General features: G+C 46.6%; 2 protein-coding genes across 2 annotated transcripts in view; one reads left to right on the forward strand and one right to left on the reverse strand.

The window, feature by feature from the left end:
* slc1a5 (solute carrier family 1 member 5) overlaps positions 1-24,314 on the forward strand; it is a 402,415-nt gene that overhangs the window by 291,846 nt on the left and 86,255 nt on the right. The window lies entirely within an intron of this gene.
* Positions 1-24,314, reverse strand: part of dscaml1 (Down syndrome cell adhesion molecule like 1) — a gene marked incomplete at its 3' end in the record, with an annotated part of 139,247 nt that overhangs the window by 38,396 nt on the left and 76,537 nt on the right. The window contains exons 4-10 of the mRNA XM_083636914.1: positions 22,718-22,993; positions 20,085-20,384; positions 14,608-14,750; positions 12,947-13,076; positions 7,315-7,593; positions 5,631-5,750; positions 4,856-5,035 (exon numbers count right to left, since the gene is read on the reverse strand). Coding sequence (XP_083493040.1) covers positions 4,856-5,035; positions 5,631-5,750; positions 7,315-7,593; positions 12,947-13,076; positions 14,608-14,750; positions 20,085-20,384; positions 22,718-22,993 — 1,428 coding nt within the window. The remainder of the gene's footprint in view (positions 1-4,855; positions 5,036-5,630; positions 5,751-7,314; positions 7,594-12,946; positions 13,077-14,607; positions 14,751-20,084; positions 20,385-22,717; positions 22,994-24,314) is intronic.

Genomic DNA, 24,314 nt, shown 5'->3' on the forward strand with positions numbered 1-24,314 from the left:
AAGTGTTGTGACAATGCTAGGAACAGCTAGCCTGCTAACCAGCCCCAATGAATCCTTCATTAGGGTTTGGACGCGAGCCTATAGACCCCTTATACAGCTTGTCAACATTGAGCTGCGCGCGCAACGTGTAGGCAGAAAGCAGTAAGCTTTGCATAGACAGACAGCGAAAACTCTGTCAAAGCCCCGCTGTCAGGACTGCTCTATGCCCATCTGCAACACACAGTTATATTTTAGTTTTAAAATGCAGTTCTCGGCTTACTACCACAGCTTATCGCCTAGTGATAAGCAATGTTATGCATCGAAATTAACGTTGTTTAATGGGACATGTCTTACAGACCCATACGCACTGGCGCTGTCAATTGGCCAAGCCTAGTGGCCGGCAATACATATCGTGCATTCCTTTATAACTGGGGATAGCGTAGATAATTATTCTGTAACTTGCAAAGATATATTGTTATGTTGATAATGCACACAATTCAATGACATTATGTAACGTTACTTGGTCGTTAACTAACCGAGCGATGTGGCTGAGCAGCCTACAGCTACAGGCAGCTTACCTGATTATGAAGAGCACTACAAAGTCGGGCATTTTTAATGATGTCCTCGTTCCAATCAGTTCAACTTAATAATGACATTATTTAACGTTACTTGGTCGTTAACTAACCTAGCGATGTGGCTGAGCAGCCTACAGTTTCAGTTCAGGCAGCTTACCTGATTATGAAGAGCACTGCAAAGTCGGGCATTTTTAACGATTTCCTCTTTCGGCTTGCAACCAAAGACACCTACGGTTAGCATTAAAAGCAGTATGAGTTGACGGGATTCGGTAAAACTTTACTCCTTGCTTTGTTGATAGTGTAACAGACTGTGTTGTGTTGTGTTCTATTGCGTGTGTGCGAGGCTAACCGTAGGTGTCTTTGGTTGCAAGCCGAAAGAGGAAATCGTTAAAAATGCCCGACTTTGCAGTGCTCTTCATAATCAGGTAAGCTGCCTAAACTGAAACTAGGCTGCTCAGCCACATCGCTAGGTTAGTTAACGACCAAGTAACGTTAAATAATGTCATTATTAAGTTGAACTGATTGGAACGAGGACATCATTAAAAATGCCCGACTTTGTGCTCTCATAATCAGGTAAGCTGCCTGTAGCTGGCTGCTCAGCCACATCGCTCGGTTAGTTAACGACCAAGTAACGTTACATAATGTCATTGAATTGTGTGCATTATCAACATAACAATATATCTTTGCAAGTTACAGAATAATTATCTACGCTATCCCCAGTTATAAAGGAATGCACGATATGTATTGCCGGCCACTAGGCTTGGCCAATTGACAGCGCCAGTGCGTATGGGTCTGTAAGACATGTCCCATTAAACAACGTTAATTTCGATGCATAACATTGCTTATCACCAGGCGATAAGCTGTGGTAGTAAGCCGAGAACTGCATTTTAAAACTAAAATATAACTGTGTGTTGCAGATGGGCATAGAGCAGTCCTGACAGCGGGGCTTTGACAGAGTTTTCGCTGTCTGTCTATGCAAAGCTTACTGCTTTCTGCCTACACGTTGCGCGCGCAGCTTGCTTTGTTGTCATTGTGACGTAGGCAGAGGCGGTCCTTCCACCAGGCCGATCAGGCAGCCGCCTGGAGCCTCGTCCACTAGAGGGCCTCGCAGACCAGAGCATTTCGTTTTTAGTATCTCCCGAGTCCGTCCCTACCACCGGCCTCCCCCTCCCCCCGCCCCCACAAACACTTCCCCGTTTCTTCTGGACTGGTCAATCCAAACGAATATAAAAAATAAACCTGACTATCATCATTCATGTTGTATCACCCACATTTCACACTCTCACTCACAAAGTAATATGGACGATCTATTTCATTTGATTTCCACCACTTGGGATCGATCGAGTTAGCGTTGTCATTTGCGTGATGAGCAGTCGGTACTGTGACACTGTAACACCACCACTTGCATTATCACGTTCAGTGTGTTTACTTGTCAGTCAGTATCAGAGGCAGAGAGGCTTTATATCAGCAGCATCTAGCTAGCCGCAGTAGAAGTTGTAGAACACAATGAAGCGTTTTCAGAGTGGAGCACAGAAGAAAAAGAGGAAGTTGGAACAGGGGAAGTTTAATGAAAGTTTGACCAAGATGACAAAATTCTTAAAAAAAAACGCTGACTTGACGGAGGACGAGGAGCAGCGAGCAGCTGCAACGTTAATTGAAGCAGCACCAGGTGAGCGTGAGTTAGCTAACAACAACGCTAGCACTAGCAGCCATGCTAGCTCTAGGCTGCCTCTGCCTGCGTCTGCTGGTGCTGTGGCGGCAGCTAATGTCACAACGCGCGGGGAGAACGCCTGCCACGCCTCGGAGGATAAAAGTGACAGTGACAGAGCCGAGTCACCCACGGTGACCACCACCGATAATACCGATGATGATGATGATGATGACAGAGGCAGAGAGGACGCGCAGCAGGCGGCTGATGTTACTACGTTAACGTGGGAGTCGGTGTCGGACTTGGACGAGGAGGAGGATGAAAGTGTCAGAGCCTCAGCCACGGATGATGATGACAGTGGTGTCAGTGACACAGAGCAGCAGCAACCCAGTGAGCCCACCACAAATCAGACACTGCTCTCCCTGTGATCTACTGACCTCCTGCCTGGCTGTGAAGCTGTAACCTGCTCAGATCTCCTACTGCCTGTGAAGCTGTGACCTGCTCTCCCTGTGATCTACTGACCTCCTGCCTGGCTGTGAAGCTGTAACCTGCTCAGATCTCCTACAGTAAGTAATAGTTTTGAATTTCAAATGTTTCTAGTTATTCAATGATATATTTTTCAGTGGAAGTCATCTCTCATTGTGTTAAACCTGCCCATGCCTTTTTCTCTCTCTCTTTCAACATAGAATTATGTCAGCATCCAGACCAGACCTCCATGACCATGTGCATGCTCACTCACCTGCTGCCTGGCTGTGACCTGCTCTCACATTATGATCTCCTACTGCCTGTGAAGCTGTGACCTGCTCTCCCTGTGATCTACTGACCTCCTGCCTGGCTGTGAAGCTGTAACCTGCTCAGATCTCCTACTGCCTGTGAGGATGTGACCTGCTCTCCCTGTGATCTACTGACCTGCTGCCTGGCTGTGATTAACAGCTAAACTCCAGCACACACACACACACACACACACACAGTAAGTTAAGGATACAGTTGTACACTAATCTTTTCATCTTATAGACAACACAAGGGTTTACATTGCAAATGTTTCTAGTTATTCAATGAGATATTTTTCAGTGGAAGTCATCTCTCTCCTCCTTAAGTTATTTACTTGTCCCCTTCTCTTCTTCTCTCTTCCAATGTCTCTCTCCAGGTTGTTCCAACATCCCAACATCATACATGATGACCTGACTGCCTGTGGCTGTGATGTGGTGATCATCTGAGTGTGTGGTGTCACTGGTGTGATCTGAGCATGTTTTATTAATTAAAGGCTATATACTTATATTACTATTGCCACATTGTCTTCTTCTAACTGACTGGTTATTCTGGTGACTATTCTGGTCAAGTCTGGTCAATGAAGCATAATCATTATGCATTATGAAGCAGGATTATGCCCATTGAATCTGAGGGGGGATGTAACTTCAAACAGCCTCTAAATATGGCAAAAATACGTCCAAAAAAGGTAAAAAAAATTTCCGGCGGCGCCCCTTCGGGGCGCCACCGGTAGGGGCCTCCTTCGTGGCTTGGCCTGGGGCCTCCAGATGCCCAGGACCCCCTCTGGACGTAGGCGTATAAGGGGTCTATCCACCGCCGATTTGGTGACGTATTTTTCAGCACCAACTGATTGGTTGCTGCATTTGTCAATCATCAATCTCTTTGACCAATCACAGTAGCAAAGCAAGACCAAAGAACTTAAATTGATAAGAACTGAAGATGAATGGGTTGTTGCGCTCAGTGGTTCCACTGCAACATCAAGGTGGGAGCACTGTTGTCAAAAAGGCGCAAGCTTTGCCTCTTGCCTTCAATACTTTGTCTGCTCCATCCGATACCTACACCAGCAACCGTTAACGTTAGCTGCAAGGAGCTCAATAACCGGCCAATGTATTTCAATGCTGATGGGTTACTGGAAAGAGCGTGCCTCAAACTGGTTAACAAGCGAAACACTTGGTCACTCACACTGCCGTTTCGAGCCCGGTGAAGTGGTTACAGCAGCAGTAGTGGGCTTAGCTAACGTAGCTAACAGCTAGCTAGCTATTAACATACAGGTGTGTTGTTGCAGCGCTCTGTAATGCGTCCTCGGTAACGTTAGATTAGACCCGCTGCCTACATCGACCAGCCAATCAGGCATCCCGGAATATCTGTCCTGAATAACCCGCCAGTGGATGGGCTTGTGTCCAGACCCATATGAAGAGTGCTGACAACTGCGATTCATATGGGCTGGATACCAGGCTAAGGAACAGCACATTTACGTTATTTTGAAATTTTTAGTCTGTGTCGTGCAAAAACCCTGTGATTTAAAAAAAGAAAATAGAGTGGACTTTAAAAATGTAACAATACTGTACATTCCCAATAGATTGACTTCATCCAAGTATCGTGAACCATGTAGTGTGGTGAAATGTCAGCTGCCTATGAAAAACTTCTCCAACTTTGAGGCCCGATTTCTCAGCTTCTTGCTTTTCAGAGTGTCAAATAAGCATATCTCCTTCAAATTTTTTCAGTTTACAATTACACATCATTTGAAAGCTTAGTCTGCAGTTTCAGAATCTGTAAAAAACTGAAAAAATGACCTCGGCCTACTTGTGGGTCGAAACGCCAGGAGCTGTCACATATGTTGAAATGTCTGTCCGTATAGAAGGTTTCACAGTGTGTGTATACTCACTCTTGACAGTGAGGACCATGCTCTTGCTGATGTCTGAGCCCACTCCGTTGGAGGCCTGACAGAGGTAGAAACCACGATCTTCTTCTAGAACATGTCTGATGAGGAGAGAGCCGTTATTCATGATCTGGATACGGCCCGTCAGAGGCACAGGGTGGTACTGTTGAGGGTTCCCAATACCCGCTGGATACAGAGGGAGGGAGAGAGAGAGAGAGAGAGGGGAGAGAAACGGCAACAAAATCAAGAGATAATGTAATATTCAACACATTCGAATGGTTCTAAATGGGATTCACTAAATGGATAAATACTATGGATCTATGAACATGACAATGGGCAGACAGACAGGTGAGTATATACAGATCCTTTCCAAAAAATTTGAATATCATGGAAAAGTTAGTTTTTTCCCATAATTCCTTTCAAAAAGTGAAACTTTCATAGATTATAGATTCATTACACACAAAGTGAAATATTTCTATCTTTTATTTGTTTCATTTTTCATAATTCTGGCCTACAGCTCCAAAAAAAAAACAAGACAGTATTTCAAGAAATTAGAATAGTGTGAAGAAAATCAGCAGTTACTTCTCAGTTATGACTGACTCCAGCCTCGGTCCACTCCCTCTGAATCTCCGCCAAATTTTTGAATCGTCTATGCTCGACAATCCGCTGAAGCCCACGGTCATCCATGGTATTTCCATGATATTCAAATTTTTTGTAGATGAACAGATACAGGTAGATATACATAGATAAGAATGAAAGATGGGTCATGTACCTATTGTACCTTTGGCATGTTTCCACATGACCTTGGGAGGGGGGTATCCATCCACGGAGCAGTTCAGGACCCCCGCCTTCCCATAGATCCCATCCTGGTTGTTGGGCTGCACCACAAAGCGAGGAGGCACTAAGAGAGGAGGAGTGGAGAAGTGAAGGGGTTGAATACACAGCTTCAACAAAGTAGACACTCGGCCTCCGTCATTGGCCAATGTATTTCAGTTAGGGCTGGGCGATATGGACCAGAAATCATATCTGTATATTTTTAGGATGAATGGCGATACACAATATAGAGTAAATCTCTGTATTTTCTATAAAGTGGGCGAAATGTTCACTTGTAAGTCAAACTACTACTGGTGTTTTCACAATGTATTTACACAATGAGATTTGTGATCAATAATCATCAGTAATGTAGCTATAATGTCAGCTATAGAGTTTTAATAAAGTAATAAAGTTTTATTTTTATTTATTTATTTCAGGGACAGTGCAACATTAATGAACATTTGCATGGGAAATGCACGGAAATGAGAGACACGGAATCCTGACGAGGAAACGTGTGGAGCTTTATACTCTGTGTGGGTTTCTGCAGGCGGAATTGAGCGCGAGTCTTGAAAACTCCACTTTGTCCGCCCAGCCGCGTCCGCGTCCGCGTAGTTACAAAATTCGGCGTGGGCACGGCCGGTCGAAAACCGTCCGCACGGAGCCTTGCGGAGGGGCGTGTCTGCTGATTTGACGTCACTTTTCCGCACGGACACTCGCGTTCCTCGCTGATGCGGAAAGCATAATGAGACCTTAACAGCCCCTTGAAGGTGTGAATGCTGCTACTCTCTCTGACTGACATTGGTAGGCTATTCCACAGTTTGCTACCCTACTAAGTGGGTAATGCCACATAATAGAACAGCTAGAACAGTCTGGTAAGTGAAGAAAACCACATCACTTTACTGTAATGCAGCCTTTAAAACCAGGAGAAGACAACACTTATGCCATATCATGCTATGACGATATAATATTACAGTATATTGCCCAGCCCTAATGGGCCATTCCATTTAACCTGGGAGCTGGGAACGTGACGGTTCAAAAGTCATGGGCTCCGACAGTGACGTCACCTGTGCTCGGATTTTCTCTGCCGAACTCTGAGGAGTCTCACCAGCCCCGACCTCAAAAATCCAAGATGGCGGCTCCGCGCATCAACAGTAGTTCAAATCATACTAAATACTGTTTATTAGCACTTCTGTCTTGTTTGTGTCTCATTAAATCAGCTGTAACACACAGCACTGTCTAACTTCTATCTGTGTGGACATGTTGCTGCAGTGTTTGTACAGTATGCGCAAAATACAGCGAAATTCATTGTTGTCAACTGTCATTGCTATGCTAACAATGGCTAGCCTGGCTAGAGCTAACCCTGGCTGGTTTCCCCGACTGTTTAAATGGAACGTCGACAACTCGGCTGTGACGTCACTCAACCGTGAAATCCTTCGCTCCCAGTTTAAATGGAATGCACGATAATTTCAGTCAACACCTCCTCAATGGCTGCACTAAAACTTCAATTGATGATGGCAGGAAGTAAGCGTATGGCGTCAATCCCTCCCTTTCTCCTTCAATCCTTTATCCCAACCCCATTTCAACCCCTTTGTTATTCTCCATCTTCTCTCACGCCATTCCTCCCTCCCTCCCTCCCTCACTCCCCTCCTCACCTGTGACGGTGAGCTGCCTCTCGGAGCTGACGGTGGCAGCGTCGTTGCTGGCGATGCAGGTGTAGTTGCCGTTGTGCTTGAGCGACACCTTGGAGATCTGCAAGGAGCTCATGAACTCCTTGGTGTCTATGGTGATGCCCGAGGAGGGCACGATCTCCTGGCCGTCCTTGCGCCACGTGATGCGTATGGGCATGTCCCCGGACGACACCACGCAGGCGATGTACATCAACTTCCCGATGGAGGTGGGCGGAAAGTCAAATGGCTGGATCAGTGGGGGAACTGGGAAAGGCAGACAAGAGAGTGTGTGAGAGAGGAGGCGAGGAGAGACTGAAACAGAGGGCGAGGTGAGACTGAAACAGAGGGCGAGGTGGGTGAGGAGAGACTGAAACAGAGGGCGAGGTGGGTGAGGAGAGACTGAAACAGAGGGCGAGGTGGGTAGAATGGATGGAAGGTTAGACAGAAATATAGTAAGAATGAAGAAGTAATGGAAGGGAAATTAGTGTAAAGTGAAAAGAGGAGTAAAAGAGAGATCTAGTGGAGACAATATATATGATGAGGAGGAGAGCAGGAGGAGAGAGGAAGAGAGAGCTAACCAGGGTGAACTAAAGGCTAGATGGAGAGAAGACAGAATGAGGCATATAGGGAATGGAAATAAAGAAAAAAGATGAATGGAAACAGTTTGAGGGTTGTATAAACAAGCCGGGTGAGAAAGAGTTTGAGGCAGATATGAATAAGTGAAGGAAACCAGACAAGGAGACACAGGCAGAATGTGGGGAGACACACACAGATTTGAAGATTCGGGGGCATAGAAAGGACATGGGGTGGGAGAGGGGCTGATGTAAGGGAGAATGGGTGGATGGAGAGGAAGGGAGGGAGAGGAAAAAAGACAGGGTTTGAACTTCCAGATATTGAGAAGAACCTGTCACGTTCGCCTGGCGAGAGTAGGCTCATCTGTCTGTCTGTCTATCGGAGTGTGGGTGATCAAAAACGTGAATCTTTCAGTTTGTCATCTAAGCCTGGACCCCCAGAGTTTCCAAACCATTGCAGCCTGGCCTAGCCTAGCCCACTACCCACCCTGCAGCCGCTCTGCCCCCCCCCCCCAGTACCAACCCCTCCACCCCACCCCGCCCTGCCCTGCTAAAGCCAGCCCATAATAGCTGCTCTAATTAGAGCCCCATCCGCAGGGGGAAGAACGGTGTTGCCATGGAGACCGGCGGAGGTGATGGCGGTGGTTTGGAGTGAGGGAGGAGGGAGGGTGGGGGTTACAGCTGAGACATCTGGGGGATTTAATCTGGGCCTCGTTAAAATTCATCTAATTAAATCAGAGACATGACGAGCACGCATGCATACAAGCACACACCCACACCCGCACACAGGAAGTGTGCATACACACATGCGTGTATGACGCACGCACGAGCGGACGCACGCACACACGCACGCACGAGCGCACATGCACACAACGAAACACCACCAAGGCCACTGAGCACCACAAGGTTCACACATCCGCTAATGTCAAACTGAAACACACAACGCCCACACACACACACACACACACACACACACACACACACACACACACACACAAACAACTTCCTAAAACAAACATGTCATGCCAACGCCATGCAGAGTGGAGCGAAATAGCATAAGAGCTGGCAGACAGAACATATAGAGCACACACTCTCACACTGTCACTCTCACACACACTCACGCACAGCCTTATACAATAGCACTCCTGCTCTCACTCTCACACACACACACACACACACACACACACACACACGCACAATCTTATACAATAGCACTCCTGCTCTCACTCTCACTCTCACACACACACACACACACACACACGCACAATCTTATACAATAGCACTCCTGCTCTCACTCTCACTCTCACTCTCACACACACACACACACACACACACACACACACACACACACACACACACACACACACACAACACACACACACACACACACAGCCTATACAATAGCACTCCTGCTATCACTCTCTCACACACTCACAGCCTTATAAAATAGCACTCCTGCTCTCACTCTCACACGCACAACCTTATACAATAGCACTCCTGCTCTCACTTTCACACACACACACTCACACACACACACACACACACACACACACACACACACACGCACAATCTTATACAATAGCACTCCTGCTCTCACTCTCACTCTCACACACACACACACACACACACACACACACACACTCACACAGCCTATAGAATAGCACTCCTGCTATCACTCTCTCACACACACTCACACAGCCTATAAAATAGCACTCCTGCTCTCAGTCTCACATGCACAACCTTATACAATAGCACTCCTGCTCTCACCCTCACACACACTCACACGCACAGCCTTATAAAATAGCACTCCTGCTCTCACTCTCTCACACACACACACACACACACACACACACACACACACAGCCTTATACAATATCACTCCTGCTCTCACTCTCACACACACGCAGAACCTTATACAATAGCACTCCTGCTCTCACTCTCACACACACTCACATGCACAATCTTATACCATAGCACCCCTGCTCTCACACACACTCACATCCTTATACAATAGCACCCCTGCTCTCACTCTCACACACACCCACATCCTTATACAATAGCACTCCTGCTCTCACTCTCACACACACTCACACTAACATGCACAACCTTATACAATAGCACTCCTGCTCTCACTCTCACTCTCTCACACACACACATGCACAGCCTTATACAATAGCACTCCTGCCGTCACTCTCTCACACACACACTCACACAGCCTTATACAATAGCACCCCTGCTCTCACTCTTACACACACTCACACTAACATGCACGGCCTTATACAATAGCACTCCTGCTCTCACTCTCACACACACACACACATGCACAGCCTTATACAATAGCACTCCTGCCCTCACTCTCTCACACACACACTCACACAGCCTTATACAATAGCACTCCTGCTCTCACTCTCACACACACTCACACTAACATGCACGGCCTTATACAATAGCACTCCTGCTCTCACTCTCACACACACACACACACACACACACACACACACACACACATGCACAGCCTTATACAATAGCACTCCTGCTCTCACTCTCACACACACACCCATGCACAGCCTTATACAATAGCACTCCTACTCTCACACACACACACACGCACAGCCTTATACAATAGCACTCCTGCTCTCACTCTCACACACACACCCATGCACAGCCTTATACAATAGCACTCCTGCTCTCACTCTCACACACACACACACTCACACAGCCTTATACAATAGCACTCCTGCTCTCACTCTCACACACACACACTAACATGCACAGCCTTATACAATAGCACTCCTGCTCTCACTCTCTCACACACACACACACACACACACACACACACACACACACACACACACACACACACACACACACACACACTCACACTAACATGCACAGCCTTATACAATAGCACTCCTGCTCTCACTCTCTCACACACACACACACACACACACACACACACACACACACACACACACACTAACATGCACAGCCTTATACAATAGCACTCCTGCTCTCACTCTCTCACACACACACACACACACAACACACACACACACACACACACACACACACACACACACACACACACACACACACACACACACACACTCACACTAACATGCACAGCCTTATACAATAGCACTCCTGCTCTGTGTAATTGCTGAGTGGTTGTGAGGGTGCACGAGGCCAGTCCGCCCCTTAATCAGGGGTTATTATAGGCAATGCAGACAGCGTTCTCCTCTCCTCTCCCTCTTGCTCACTCTCCCCTCTTACAATCATTCCCTTTCACATTCATACATTTTGCCACTTCCTTTTTCAAACTTTCCACACAGCAGAGCACTGCTGCCAACTGATGCGTAATTGCAATTGTTACGGTTGGGGTCATTGAATGTGTTCAATCATCTCACTTTGGCATCGTTTTTAGTCTAGGGGCTTTCACAGTTCAGCTTTAATTTCCTTTGCCACACTCAAAGGCCACCACCAAAAACTGAAATCTAACGTTAGGTTTGGGCTTAATGTGAGCATTTAGCGGCAGGTTCACCTCTTTCAGTGCCAGCTGGCAATCTCTGGACGGCACCTCATCCACCTCGTCACTCAATTGCTTTCTCAATCTTTCCTCTAAGGGCTCCCGGCTACATAGCCAGATCAGCTGTTTGTTGCCGATCAGCTGTTGTTTGTGTTGTGGTGTGTACTGGTAGTCCCCCACTCGAATGGTGGCTGTAAACGCAACGTGACGAGACACCTACCGACGTACACACATAGACTAATGCTGCATTGATGTGCTCCTCAGATACATCGTATATTTAGGAGTTGCGAGCACACGAACGGCCCTCCAATGTTGTACGAGTGGGACATTTCGATGATAGCCGAGTTTCTGAGTTGCGACGGGGACTACAACAATGGCGGAAAGTGTGGAGTCTGTGTCACCAATTGACTGTAAAAAGTTATATATTTCGTAAATCTATTCATAGTAGCTATCATTTATATTTAGTAGTTATGGCCTACAGTATGTAGCTACCATAATGACCCACTACTTGCTTTTGGTAGGAAGCTACAAGAAAACAACCTTACTTCTGTGTAAGGTTGTTACACAGAACACAGTTACCATGTTTGTTGCTCTTTCCGACCAAGAGCACTTGAATGGTGTCATGTCATAATTACAACTTCACAAGTGAAAAGTAGGAGCTTCCGTGGAGCATGTGAATACAGCATAACAGCATAGATGGGTTCGGTTCAAGAGTCAATAGTTCATCAAGCCATCATCATCTGTTCTGAGGCCCATGTGGAATGGCGTTTCAGCACAGCACACGCGCTCGCTAACCATTTCCCACATGCCTCATCCCATTCACAAAACTCTTCTCCTGGGCGAAATTACGTCTAGACAGGCCTGCCCTCTAGCAAGGTCAGCGAATCACAACAGCCCAAGGCAAAATGGCGCTGATAGACAGTTAAACTAACGAATGAGCACTCATGAATTGACGTGACAGATCTGACATTAAAAAAGAGAAAAGCCAGCACTCCAAATGTCTTTTTTGTTGGTTTATTTCCTCATATACCTGGGCAGCAGCAACGAACGTTTCAGTCAAAGACCTTCCTCAGCGTTGCAAAGACCTTCCTCAACGCTGAGGAAGGTCTTTGACTGAAACGTTCGTTGCTGCTGCCCAGGTATATGAGGAAATAAACCAACAAAAAAGACATTTGGAGTGCTGGCTTTTCTCTTTTTCATATCTCGTGCTTGCCCTGCACCCAGTGAGTTTTTAAATATTTTCGAGTGTGCTTGCAACCTGACTTTCTAGATCTGACATTAACACACTCACAGATTATTCAACATATTCACCTCATTAAACAGTTCTGCACTCTTGGCCACACCCCAATCACAAGCAAATGAATAGAGATACAATTTACACCACATCCAATAAGTATGACGGGAGTGTTCTGAAGTTACTTATATATCAATATGAGTCAAATTAAGCCTGGCCATATCAAGTTATTATAGTGATCACATGCACGTGTTTCTACCCTGACACAGCCTCGCCGACGCTTACCTTTGACAGTGACGTAGACAGTCTGCGTGATGAAGAGCTGCGGTTGGATGAGTACGCTGCAGACATAGGCCCCCTCGTCCATCCCCTTCTGAACATCGCTCAGCTTCAGAGTCCCATTCTCATACACCACCTGGACAGAGAGACGCGCAGCAGGCATCAGCAGTGTTACTTCAAAAGATGCTAACATGTTGGGTTTTCTTACATCTACTGCTGTGAATTTAGCTGTGATGATACGAACACAAAAACATGACTGACGCTGATGCAAACAGTAGTCCCATTGATTTGCTTTGGGCCTTCCTTTGTTTCCGTTTGGGAGTTTGCAGGCTGAGTTTTGCCAAAAGAGGTTAGAAATCCATTCTGCTAAACTGATAAGTGACACATCAAAAGGAACAGGGGGGGGGAAATAATGAAATAAGCCAATAGAAAGTGGCTCACAGGGGCTGCGGAGCACAGCATCAGCACCATTCATTTGACAATCACACTATCTTCAGTAAAAAGCTTGTATTATTTACCTTTAATTGATGAATAGTATACCACTTTGAGCAGTACTACAGTCAATCAAACTATGCACAGTATTTATAAAACGGCTCTCTCAAATCAAGCAATCCGATTGGTTCACAGCCGTGGTATATTTAGCGTATACCGCAGCTAGAGCCGCATCCCAGAAACAATCCGCCTCTGAGAAGACAAATGGTAGCTAGCTAGCCTGCTTGTGGAGTGTTTACTGTAGTCTCCTACGAGTGACGCCATCAGTATACGACCTCTAGCTAGCTGCTAGCTAATTAGCATCGCAAACAGAGTGGCTGTCTGTGTGTGCTCCCTGGCTGTATGACATCAGTCTCATGGAATATCGGATTTGGGACTTGGAAGGGAGCTAGGAAGTAGGACTGAAGTGGTAAGTTCTGAAAAGATGTGTTTTATTCCAGCATCGGTTGTATTACAAACCAAGTTAACGTAGCAGGCGCAGCCTGTGTTTGCTCAACCGCTAACAGGCTAATAAGCTACGTTAGCTAACGTTAACATTAGCCTAGCATAGCTGGCTTTTACAGGCATACGAATAACCGATAGCTTTTAATAGCTGGAATAAAGTAACGAAGACACATTTTCAGAACTTGCCAGTTAGTCCAACTTACTTGCTCTCCTTTTTGTTTGGTCCCTATAACGTTAACACAAGCATTCGCCAAAGTTAGCTAGCTAACGTTAGCTGTTTGTTTGTCACCCACCAAGCCTGTGTTGCTATCTGACGTTACATTGTACATTCAGCAACTACGTCGGCTCTGTGCAGGGAGCCAGGAGGGACTATTTTATGACATGTAAGAGAATAATTTATGAATAACAGCCATTTAAATTGGAGTTATCTATTACTTTCATATTGCCATACTTGGTAACCGTTTTATAAAAGCAATAGCTGACTTCAGGCCGTGATATATGCTCATTATACCACACCTAAGCAGGACGCTTAGGTGTGGTATAATGAGCATATACAGTACTACGGCCTGTCGTGAGCTATTGCTTAAGTATACGATACAATAATTATATATTATTGTATGTTATTAGCATCGCACGATTACACATTAAGACCTTAGTGCATATTATGGTATATACGTGCTTTCCAATATATTTTCATTGTCTTTCATCAGGAATCTTTAAGCCAACTCCACCTGGCGATGGTTGTCAGGCAGTAGAAGCCCCTCCTTGTACCAGTTGATTGAGTAGTATGGGTAGCCAATCACACGGCAGTTTATAAAAGTGTTCCTTCCTGCCACTGCAGTGATGTTCCTCATTGGCCGAATCCTTGGTGGACCTGAGAGACAGAGACAGAGAGAGAGACAGACAGAGAGAGAGAGAGAGAGACAGACAGACAGAGAGAGAGGGAGAGAGACAGACAGAGAGAGAGGGAGAGAGAGACAGACAGACACACACACAGAGAAAGACAGAGGACAACAAAAAGGGGGAGATAGAGACAGAGAGAGAGAGAGATTGACCAGTAGGAAGTGAAGAGAAGGAGAGGAGGAAAATAGGAAGATTATTAGTTGATGGTGTCAGAAGCGGGGCATGGAAATTTAGGAATAAAGGGAAGGGGTGATAAGGGAGGTGGGTTGGGAAGAAGGGAAGGAATAGACAGAGGAAGAGAACGGCATTGAGAAGTGTAGGGAGAGAGAGGTTAGAATGGCCTGCCCTGATGTTAAGAAATATCATTGTTCTGTTGGGTGCTTGCCTGGTGTGGTCTCTGTCATGCGGAACTGTTGAGCCTAAACAATTTAATTATTACAGTAATTGTCTCCATGTGTAAGCACTGCACTTCTAATCTGCTGAGGTACGCGCGCAAGATTCGCCAGCCCTGCCGCTGCGCAGGCTATTGCATGCCCTCGCCTGCTCTATTGGCATACGCAGCGCACAATTCCTCAACTTCGCATCACTGATGATGACATCACTCACTGATGACATCACAATTGCTCGAGTGACCATCACTGATCACATCATGGAGTGCTATTTGGCCCCGTCTCTTAGACTAGGCATAGTCTTAAGGTCCTTACACATCAAGAGCGATGCGAATATACAGCACGAAATTGCAATGCGAGTTTTGACCCACCTGTCAATCACAGCCACAGATGTGTACACGTTGGAAGCGAATTTCTGAAAAATCGACCGTGGTTCGAAAAAATAAATGCCGCAATAACGCTCAGCGAAACTTCGCCATTGGTATGCATGGTTGCATTGACTGATATAGGTTCGGAAAATATGATTGACGTGCGAATTAATCGCACGAAAAAAACGCTCCCGATGTGTAAGGACCTTAAGGGCCTAGGCTCACCCTGCAGCTCGCTGAGCTGGCTTGCATTATGCAGCTCGGCCGCTGCATGGCACTCAAGCAATTGTGATGTCACTGATGATGTCAGCATATGCATGCAAGCTATATGTGTCCATATAGCTTGTTTTTCTGACAGCTAAACGCTGGAAGTACGCTGGGGAGCGCTGATCCCAGCGCACAACATGCAATCAAGCGGATTGAAAATAACGTTAGGAAGCTAGCTTGATAGCTAACAAGCTAACAACACACGTTCTGTGATCAAAGCACAACACTCACCAGAAATATTGTGTCTAGCAATCTGCTCCCACAATTGAGCCTTTCTTTCCCTGTTGTGATATATTCTCCGATTAGTTGCCTGAAGAGCACCCGACACCAGCGTCTTTCTGAAAAGTTAAGATATTTTCAGCTGAAAGCGCTGGGCGCACAAAACAGTCGGAGGGCTCTGAAAATAGACGCTGGGCGCAGCGCACTTTCTCCAGACGTCCGTATGCGCCCACATACGCTCTCTCCTCATTGGAAACAACAGAAAAAAGATGGTGGGGCTTAGGAAAAGAAGCTATATGGACACACACGGCCTATGTCAGTGTTTTTGCACCAGTCTAGCGCACTGTGTGCAGGGCTGCACTGTGTGCAGGGCTGCACAGTGTGCAGGGCTGCACAGTGTGCAGGGCTGCACTGTGTGCAGGGCTGCACAGTGTAGCTCATCTATTGCTCCCTTCGTGCTATAGCTAACGAGCATCTTCTCCATTCACATTTGTGCAGAGAACTCTAAAGGTCATGCTACATGGGCAACATTTGGAGGCAGTGGAAATGGGCGATAGCGGCCACAGCCAGTAATTGGTAGGCAAACTGGAGCAAAAAGTCACGTGAATAACGAGATGGCCTACAAATAACACAATAATACAATGTCCAGCCCCACTGCCTCAACATGTTGCATGTATCATTACCAAATGACTAGGGAAGGGGGGCTGTGGAGAGACAGACAGACAGACAGACAGACAGACAGACAGACAGACAGACAGACAGACAGACAGACAACAAGACAGACAACAATGTGTTTTGCCTTATTGAAGATACTGGCAACTATCAATCATTCCTTCTCTGATCTTCTCACCATTGTTTGTCTTGTATCATTGTTTGTCTCTCTTCCTCTCCTCCCTCGCCCCACCTCTCTCTTCCTCTCCTCCCTCGCCCCACCTCTTCCTCTGTCTCTCTTCCTCTCCTCCCTCGCCCCACCTCTCTCTTCCTCTCCTCTCTCCCTCGCCCCACCTCTCTCTTCCTCTCCTCCCTCGCCCCACCTCTCCCTCTGTCTCTCTTCCTCTACTCCCTCGCCCCACCTCTCCCTCTGTCTCTCTTCCTCTCCTCCCTCCCCCACCTCTCTCCCTCTGTCTCTCTTCCTCTCCTCCCTCCCCCACCTCTCTCCCTCTGTCTCTCTTCCTCTCCTCCCTCCCCCACCTCTCTCCCTCTCTCTTCCTCTCCTCCCTCGCCCCACCTCGCCCTCTGTCTCTCTTCCTCTCCTCCCTCCCCCACCTCTCTCCCTCTCTCTTCCTCTCCTCCCTCCCCCACCTCTTCCTCTCTGTCTCTCTCTCTACCTCTCCTCCATCACTCAGCATGTGTTGAGCTTTGAAGTCACAGCTCTGACGAGTCAAAGATGTATTATTCAGCAGCACCGTCGCACGCACGCACGCACACACACACACACACACACACACACTGTGTTAATCTATGTCTCTATGTGTGCGGCTGCATTATGTTTGCTGTTGGCCCCATCACTGAATGGGACGGGTTGGTTGTATCACATTTTCCATAAGTGGATAAGTATAATATAGTGTGCTTCTGCTTCTGTGTGTGTGTGTGTGTATGTGTGTGTGTGTGTATGTGTGTGTGTCTGTATCTGTGTCAGCTTGTGTTACTTGAGGGGACGAGGCTCTTTGGCAATGGGGCTCATTCTCACTCCAATGATTTGTTCTGGCATGTCTCCTTAGAGCGGACTCACATGTCACAACTACACATCTCAGCAACGGAGAGAGAGAGGAGAGAGAGAGGTGGAGAGTCATACAGCCCTGTCCATCAGTGTCACTCCTCATCCTTTTCGTCCTTTACGACAGTGACATCACCACCGCTGTCACCAGGGTTCCCCATCACTCCCTGGACATGCGCTGGCACGCTCCTCTCCTTCCCCTCGTTCATCTCCTCTAATTTCATCGCTTCATCTCTCTCCACTCTGTCCCTGTCTCCCTCCCCCTCTCCCCTCTGTCCCTGTCTCTCTCCCCCTCTCCCCTCTGTCCCTGTCTCCCTCCCCCTCTCCCCTCTGTCCCTGTCTCTCTCCTACTCTCCACTCTATCCCTGTCTCTCTCTCCCCCTGTCCCTGTCTCCATCCCCCTCTCACCTCTGTCCCTGTCTCTCTCCCCCTCTTCGCTCTGTCCCTGTCTCTCCCCTATGTCTCTCTCCCTCCCCTCTGTCCCTGTCTCCCTCCCGCTCTCCCCTCTGTCCCTGTCTCCCTCCCCCTCTCCGATCTATCCCTGTCTCTCCCCTCTGTCCCTGTCTCTCTCCCTTCTCTCTCCCCTCTGTCCCTGTCTCTCTCCCCCTCTATCAATCCCCTCCGTCTCTCTCTCGCCGCTCTGTCCCTGTCTCTCTCCTCTGTCCCTGTCTCTCTTTCTCTCCACTCTGTCCCTGTCTCCCCCCCCTCTATCAATCCCCTCTGTCCCATGCCATCTGTTTCTTCCTCTTCTAGAGTTCTTTCATCCCTTTGTCTTGTGTTCGCCTAATCGCCATTGCTCTCCTCCAGCCACTCTTTCTCTCATGTGTTCATGTGTTCTACTTGATGTGTTTGACTGCATGCATGTGTGTGTGTACAGTCTGCATGTGCATGTACACACAGGCAGGTAGGTGCAGTATGTGTATATATGATAATGCATCAGTTCTATTCAGTCAGTGGTGCCTGTTGTCTGCGTTGAAAAATGTAGATGTTTGTATCTGTCTGCATGTAACTTATGTGTGCACACGCTTTTTATGCAAAAGTTTCTATATGTGTGCATGTTTTTTGTGTTTCTGTGTGTGTATGTTTTTATGTGTTTCTGTGTGTGCATGTTTTTTATGTATAAGTTTCTATGTGTGTGCATGTTTTTATGTGTGTTTCTGTGTGTGTGCATGTTTTTATGTGTGTTTCTGTGTGTGCATGTTTTTACGTGTGTTTCTGTGTGTGCATGTTTTTATGTGTGTTTCTGTGTGTGCATGTTTTTTATGTGTGTTTCTGTGTGTGCATGTTTTTTTGTGTGTTTCTGTGTGTGCATGTTTTTATGTGTGTTTCTGTGCATGTTTTTCTGTGTGTTTCTGTGTGTGCATGTTTTATGTGTTTCTGTGTGTGCATGTTTTTTTGTGTTTCTGTGTGTGCATGTTTTTATGTGTGTTTCTGTGTGTGTGCATGTTTTATGTGTTTCTGTGTGTGCATGTTTTTTTGTGTTTCTGTGTGTGCATGTTTTTATGTGTGTTTCTGTGTGTGTGCATGTTTTATGTGTTTCTGTGTGTGCATGTTTTTTTGTGTTTCTGTGTGTGCATGTTTTTTTGTGTGTTTCTGTGTGTGCATGTTTTTATGTGTGTTTCTGTGCATGTTTTTCTGTGTGTTTCTGTGTGTGCATGTTTTATGTGTTTCTGTGTGTGCATGTTTTTTTGTGTGTTTCTGTGTGTGCATGTTTTTATGTGTGTTTCTGTGCATGTTTTTCTGTGTGTTTCTGTGTGTGCATGTTTTATGTGTTTCTGTGTGTGCATGTTTTTTTGTGTTTCTGTGTGTGCATGTTTTTATGTGTGTTTCTGTGTGTGCATGTTTTATGTGTTTCTGTGTGTGCATGTTTTTTTGTGTTTCTGTGTGTGCATGTGTTTATGTGTGTTTCTGTGTGTGTGCATGTTTTTGTGTTTCTTTGTGTGCATGTTTTTATGTGTGTTTCTGTGTGTGCATGTTTTTATGTGTGTTTCTGTGTGTGCATGTTTTTATGTGTGTTTCTATGTGTGCATGTTTTATGTGTGTTTCTGTGTGTGCATGTTTTTATGTGTAAGTTTCTATGTATGTGCATGTTTTTATGTGTAGGTTTGTATATGTGTGTGTGCATGTATGTGTGCGGACAAACAAGTGGGACAGAAAGATGAGATGACCAAAGGAGGAGAGAGACACTGACGATGCACACATGAGAAAACAAAACACATGGCGATAGAGGTAGAGATATAGAGGGGTACAGGATAGGATAGGGGTGGGGGTGGGGGTAAGGGTAGGGGGGGGGGTCAGGCTGTGAGAAGCCTCTGTATGACTGATATTGAAAAGTAGACAGGCACCTCTTACGTTTATGCGCGCTTGGTACTCGGCACTACCGGCCGAGTTGCGTGCGGCGCAGCGATACACTCCTCCGTCGCGGATCTGCGGGCTGCTCACGTTGACGTGGCTCACGGTGCTGCCGTCGGACAACGTGTACTGGCTGGCTCGGACGCGCGACAGGTCCCGGGCCACGGGCTCGTCGTCCAGGGTCCAGGTGATGGTGGGAGGGGGCGCTCCTTTGGCGGCGCACATCAGGGAGAAGGGTTCGCCCGGCACCACCACCCGCTCGCTGAAGGAGGCAACGATACGGGGCGTCCCATCTGGAGAGAGAGAGAGTTTGTCAATGTCCTGTGTGTGGTGGACAAGTATAGGACTTATAGCACAGAACTGACACAGAACTGACTAAAGCAGAGAGAATTTTGTTCTAAATTGTTGAGGGAGACTCAGACAGAGTTTTCAGATGATGAGGATGAAGTGGGACAGGTTCAGATGATGAGGATGAAGTGGGACAGGTTACAGTAGGGTTACAGGTTACAGGTTACAGTAGGGGTACAGTAGGGGGGGACAGGTTACAGTAGGGGTGCTTCTGAGAGTTCAGAGGAGGAGGCATCTGCTGAGGATGAGCAAGAGGGAAACAATCACAAATGATGAGCCCAGATGAGGAGCATTTTGGACCAGAAGCATCTGCATCTCCATGTTTTCATCTGCATTTTCACATGAACCGAAAAATCACTACAAGGGACATTCGGTAAGAAAATGAATACATAGACTTTTTGAAAACATTTCCACTGCAGCATGTTTTTGTTTTGTTTTTTCATCAAAGCGACTTAGATAATATCCCTAAAAATAAAATACTAAAATCCTTTTTTCTGCCGGGTCTCAGGAGATAACAATTTCTAAGGGGACAGGACACCAAAGAAAGAAAGAGAGAGTGTCTGGGAAATACAAGTAGAAAATTATAACAAGAACTATGGTGCATTAAAGGAGCTACGAGGAACTTTCATTCTGTGTGGAACGAAGACTGTATTTCCTGAACACCGAGTCTCCTCCTGCTGTGACCATCGGGTCGGCCGAGCTGGGACAGGCCATCCAGGGCTTCTCCGAGCCCGCCGGACCATCGAGGAGCCTTCCCCGCTGTTTTATTTACTGCATAAGGTTGACGCTATTGGTTCATTCACCGGATGGAACAAATATTACAACCAGTTTCACACGGACATGAACACAGGAAGTCCCGCTGTGTGCCACCAGCGCACAGGCATTTGGAATAACTATATAGAAATCGCCAATCTCCTCGCGGTCTCATTTGCTGACGTAAGATGTAAGGCATCAGTATTAAATTTAGACTGTTTCATAACCAGTTAAAAGTTCCTCGTACAGTAGCTGCTTTACAACATAGCCAATAGGCTTATATACTCCATGTGGTGCATTGAACTACACGGTATGAATATTGAAATGAAGATCCCTTTGGTGCCCCCCCCCCCTTTTTTTCTGTTGCAAATTTTAATTGGTTTGTTTTTGTTTCTTCTCGTTTCTTCACTGCAGCATGTCCTCAAATGACAGAATATTGTAGGTCTATTTCCACTTGCTCCCAAAACGACTGTGTGCAAAACACAAACGGCATAGATCACCGAAACTCGACACGCCGCTAGTTCTCCCGGTCTCCCCTGCTCTCCAGCCACACGAGCCGCCGCACGCCGAGCAGCTCCCAACTCATTAAGAAGAAAGGAAGTGGATGAAAGAGCGAAACTGAGACAAAGCGAAATCAAAGCCAAAAGAGCGAATTTTAAAGGTACAGTTTAGATGCCACCGCAACATGAGGGTCACCATATTTATTTACGAGTACTGTAAATGTGCTATTGGTAAATAGCACATTGGTAGCACATTGGTATTGGCATCGTTTCCTGGTTGAAAACGGCGCCACGTTTCTTGGTTATGTTGAGGCAAGTAAAACAACCTGGTTGGGTTGAGGCAAGTAAAACAAGTTGATTAAGGTTAGGGAAGTAAAACAAGGTTAGGGTTATGGTTTGGGTTAGGCCGTGGTCACACTGATCCGTGGTGTCTGTCCGTCTACGTTCATTTGTCTCTTCACTTCCATTCCTTTTCAAAGACAGCTGTCTGTCTGTCTGTCTGTCTGTCTGTCTGTCTGTCTGTCTGTGGAGCACTTAGGTACATCTTCAGCAAATTTGCATACGTTTTGATGGACAGAAGTTCAAGGGGGCTGAACTTTTTCTGGATGGACGGATTCGTCACCGTCCAGAGCGGAAATACCGGAAACAGTCGCCGCCATGACAGTTGCCCGCATCTCCGTAAATGTTTTATTTTAGAGCCACAATATTGTTCTAATATCAACAACTAGCTAACATATATCAAAGCTGGTGGGCTTTATGGAAAGACCGACTCCAACCGGTTAAAATTTATCGCAGCGTTTTGAGCCTGGCGAACACTTCGCTAGCAAACGTAACTAACAGCTATAGCTAATGCCAATTACTGTACAAAACGCACAACGCAATGGACATAAATGATCCATTTTATAATTCTGTCCATTTTCTGACGGGTCAGTGTGGCCACAGCCTTAGGCTTAAAAAACGGAATACGTGGGACACGGCGTGTCCACGTGCGGAACACATATATCATAGCCCCCTTCCATCCTCACCTTCTAGCAGTATGATGGAGAAGTCCTGGGCGGTCTGGCCCTTGCGTGTGGCAAAGCACTGGTAAGCCCCTGAGTGTCTCTTTTGGGCGGCGGATATAAAGAGGGTCTCATTGTGAGCCCCCTGGATGGAGAAGTGCTGGTCGGGCAGGACAGGTTCTGTGTTTCGGTACCAGGACACAGTGAAGTGGGGGGAACCCTGGACGGCACAGGACAGGATGACCGTACTGCTGATCCCCGTCTTCAGATTCTTAGGAGACAAGGTGACCCGCAATGGCTCTGGAGAGAGAGAGAGAGAGAGAGAGAGAGAGAGTGGAGTGAAAGTAATGTGGACAGGGAGATGGTGGTGGAGATTGTGTAAACTAGGTTTTCTAGGATGAATAATACAAGATGGTAGACAGAAGCATGTTGTTGTTATGAGGTGCCATTCTTCGATTCAGATTCAAAATGTACCATCTAAATATTGTCTAGCCTATTGTATGTCAGCCCATGTCAGGTCAGGTATTAATTGCATTGCTCAACCAGAGCAATTTCGAAACGACAGAGACTGACTGTGTCTGTGTGTGTTAGAGATGTGCGGATGAGCTTTTATGCCACCCTAATCTGCATGTATGCATGAACCGTCCGCCCGCCATAAATCCGCGCGAATTATTTCGTACTATTTATATATCCGCGCCCGCTGTGCACCCGACATTTCACAACGCTATGAAGGAGCGATTGGGTAGATAAACTTACTGTTTCTGCTGCCGTCTGTGCGATCGCTGCAGTCGACTCCAAATAAACTTCCATGCTGTGTTATAATCCAGTCCAGCACTTGCCCATGTAGCATACTAGGCTAACGCTATAGCTTTACGTTTAGATCAAGACTGGATTGACCTCATCGTATGGGAAAATAATACGAGCACGTCTTCTCTTCCAACGTGTCTTCAGTGGAGACTCCTGTTTGACGTTCTAGTGGTGACATCATTGACCATATAAGGAGTAAGAAAGGAGGCATCAACGTTGACGCGTGGCTATTTGTTTACCACTGCCCTGGGTCCTTTGGGGGTCCTTGTTGCGAACAATAGGTGGCTAACATGTGCCTGACGAAAAATGAAGCTTAAAATACGTTCATAGACTAGATAACGTAATTAATATTAATGTTCCTCATTAATGATACATCATTTTCACCCGCCCGCAACCCATCCGCTATCGATCAGAATGTTCATTTTTATGATCCGCCCCGCCCGCAGGGTGGGAAATCCGCGGTCAGCGCGGTTATAACTGCAGCCCGCGCATCTCTGGTGTGTGTGTGTGTGTGTGTGTGTGTATCAGACACAGAGGGAAACGACAGATACTGATAGACAGGAAGGGGGAGAGAATGTCAGCGAGCAATAAGGCAGCTGGTGTTAAATGCTGGAGGCTGCTGAATGTGTGTGTGTGTGTGTGTGTGTGTGTGTGTGTGTGTGCAAGATAAAATGCAATAATGTGTGTGTAAATGTATCTCCAAATGTGTGTGTCTCTGCATGTATGCGTGTGTGCATGTGTGTGTGTGTGTGCATGTGTGTCCCACCCTCCATGTCCTGTCAGAGAGGGTTTGTGGGCTATGCAGTGATAAGCC

The sequence above is a fragment of the Poromitra crassiceps genome, assembly GCF_964638095.1.
Source record: "Poromitra crassiceps genome assembly, chromosome: 5".
Taxonomy (NCBI): Eukaryota; Metazoa; Chordata; class Actinopteri; order Beryciformes; family Melamphaidae; genus Poromitra; species Poromitra crassiceps.